The sequence below is a fragment of the Medicago truncatula genome, chromosome 8, assembly GCF_003473485.1.
Source record: "Medicago truncatula cultivar Jemalong A17 chromosome 8, MtrunA17r5.0-ANR, whole genome shotgun sequence".
Taxonomy (NCBI): Eukaryota; Viridiplantae; Streptophyta; class Magnoliopsida; order Fabales; family Fabaceae; genus Medicago; species Medicago truncatula.
Window position 1 is genome coordinate 36,982,088 of NC_053049.1, and position 3,164 is coordinate 36,985,251.

General features: G+C 30.8%; 1 protein-coding gene across 1 annotated transcript; it reads left to right on the plus strand.

The window, feature by feature from the left end:
• Positions 1-1,031: 1,031 nt before the first annotated feature.
• LOC120577658 (transcription factor HEC1) lies at positions 1,032-2,215 on the plus strand. The gene has a single exon (XM_039829415.1). It carries the CDS (start codon positions 1,296-1,298, stop codon positions 2,046-2,048), a length of 753 nt encoding a protein of 250 aa, XP_039685349.1. The 5' UTR covers positions 1,032-1,295; the 3' UTR covers positions 2,049-2,215.
• Positions 2,216-3,164: the final 949 nt, after the last annotated feature.

The window sequence follows — 3,164 nt, forward strand, 5'->3', positions numbered from 1 at the left end:
ACTCCATATGATTATGATGTGCCGTGATGAGTATATATGGTATATGCTGTTTTTAATTCAGACCGTTAACTCATTTTATTACCAAATAATTTCATAATATAATTTGAAGGATAATGAAAATTATTTCAAGGACCTTAAAAGAGATATAAATCTTCGTATATCATTAGATTATGTTCCTTAAAAAACAACAAAAAAATCATTTGGTTGTCGTATAGCAAACACAACCTTAATTAATGCTGCGCCTCTTAAAGAATAGATCTAAATTCATCAATAATAAGAACATCTAATATAGACTTAATCAAGTGTGGATATTACTATTTTTAGTAAATTTTAATACAATATTTTGTCTGTTTTGATTTTTTATTATGATAAAATTCATTTTTTTTATTAAAAATAGTAAGGATCTATTGTTGAACTTTTTTGGAGAGGTTCGTATCAAATATACACATCAATACTAGAGCCATATTCTAATCTATTGGAAGTTACATTGTAAAATGAAAATATCCATCAACTAATTTTTTTACACTCTAGCTCAAAAAGTACATTTGTGAGAATTGTTGCCAAATATGTTCTCTTAAATGGATTTTCAGATACTTTATATGATTTTTTTTTTCTAAGACAACTTAAAATTATTTATGAGTAACTTACTCATAGTTTTTCAAAGATCACAACTTAAAATTTACCTTAATTTACATTTTGATCCCGGAAGAATAGTTAGTGATAAAGGTTGATACTCTAATCATGACATGATATATTATAAATGAAATATAATATCACTTTTTTTATCTATGTTATTAGTCCGAAATATCTACGACTTTACTTATAACCAACCCTTGTTAACAAAATAGCCGATCATCGAAACATTATTTTTTCGTCCACAAGATTCGAAACTAAAGTCGATCCACATTTACTCTTCTTCAAGCAAATTACTAACCCGCTAACATTTTGTATTTAACAATGATTATATATATATATATATATATATATATATATATATATATATATATATATATATATATTAATGGTGACAAGTTGCTATAAAAAGGCCTTCCACTTACACTGAGACTGCAGCTATAGATATTGTTGTTGGTCGGTTATCATATCTATCTTTCTATCCTCTGCACTCTCATTCCTACAATAATAATATTTTTATTTATAAATTCTTTCACTCCCTTATCTTTCTGATCACACAAACCCTACTTTCAGACCCTCCTTCTGCATAACCCTCTCCCATACTCTGCACCCCCCCTTTTCTCATCTTCCCCATTTCTCCAACCTCTCTCCCATCATCTTTCATGGATGTCGACATAGTGAAAACTGACGGAAGCATGGACATGATAGCAATGATGATGCAAATGGAAAAGTTCCCTGAATTCTCTGATCAACCTTTTTATAACACTTACCAAGAAATCACCAACAACACTGTTCCATTATTTAACCTGAACCAAAATGCACTATCATCTCCACAATCTTTGAATAATATTGATCCAGTTCTACACTCCAATGTCAATTTCCAACAACACTTGAATATCACACCACCACCTCTTCAAACTAACTCTTCATCATTTCCTTACTCGCAGTCGAATTCTTCTGAAAAGAAGAATTCGATGGCAGCGATGAGGGAAATGATATTTAGAATAGCAGTTATGCAACCTATACATATCGATCCGGAAGCCGTTAGGCCGCCGAAGAGAAGGAATGTGAAGATATCAAAGGATCCACAAAGTGTAGCTGCTAGGCATAGAAGAGAAAGGATAAGTGAGAGGATAAGGATATTGCAAAGATTAGTACCTGGTGGAACCAAAATGGACACTGCTTCAATGTTAGATGAAGCTATACATTATGTGAAGTTTTTGAAGAAACAAGTTCACACGTTGGAACAAGTAGGTGCTAATAATAGATCACAATCACACATTGGTGGTGGATTCATTGGAGGGAATAATATGATGAACAATTTTAATAATGTGAATTATAATTCTGGTTTGATGATGAAGGGTTGTCAACCTTTTCAAATGGTGGGTTCCACTTCCAAACAATTGCTTAGCTAGTTAAGGAAATTAATCTATGTAAGACATGGAATTAAGTTGCTTAATTAATTGTTTCTTATGTAGTGTTAATTGGTGCATGGTTTTGTGGATCATGTTATTGTAAACACAATTAATGTTTCTTCATGTGTTTGTCAATGTAATTTCTGATATTGAATGATCACTTCTTTTAGAACTTTTTTTTTGGGTACTCTTTTTAGAACTTACTAAAATTGGGTGCCAAAAAACAAATCTAAATATCATATGGAGTATTTTTTTTTTTCTTCTTATAAAGTTATAACGTATGTTCCCCATTTTGATTTTTAGTGTTATATAGTTGTTTTCATTTCCACGTCCCCTTCACACTAATCTAATAGTGAAATAATGATAGTTGTACCAAATAAAATTAAAAAGAGAAGAAAAAAGAATGTTAGAAAAATAGTTTGGCTTTTAAACTTTTAGTTATTAGAAATACGTGAATTATGTTATTGTGATTAGGGATGTCAATGGATACCCATGGACACGGATAGTATGATACCTGTGCCCGCCCCGTTGGATAAACATGATACCCATGCCCGCCCCGTACCCACATGGGTACCCATTATGTGGGTACCCATGGATATTGAAGTATCCATGGGTATTCGTGGGTACCCATGGATTTTTGAATTTATTTAGTTTTTGGAACAAAGAATAACTTTTTTTAATTAACAAAAAACTTCAACTACTTTTAAACATCCATACATAATTTATTCAAAATTTCATAAATCATAATCCATAGAAAATTCATAATTCTTACATAATTCATACAAATTCATGAAGTAAAATAAAAACATCAAAATATCCAAATAAACATCTAAATTTTGCATGCATTCCAAACTTCAATAACTTCATTTAGCAAAGAAATAACATAGGGAATAATTAGAAACTCACATGATGATATTCCAAGTAAAATAAACAATTCCAAGTAAAATACCTGATAATCACAAGCAATTTTAAGTTGTAAAGCAGTGGGATTGGTTCAGTGACACTAGCTAGCATATAAGAAGCAAATGAGAAGATAAGAGGGAGAGGTGAGTGACTAAAGAGTAAAGACTTATGTTTTAAAGAATAAGAAGGATAGTTGCAATGGGAATTGAAGAA

Excerpts from the sequence above, each read along its gene's own strand:
- LOC120577658 (XM_039829415.1), top strand. The coding sequence starts at position 1,296 with ATGGATGTCGACATAGTGAAAACTGACGGAAGCATGGACATGATAGCA.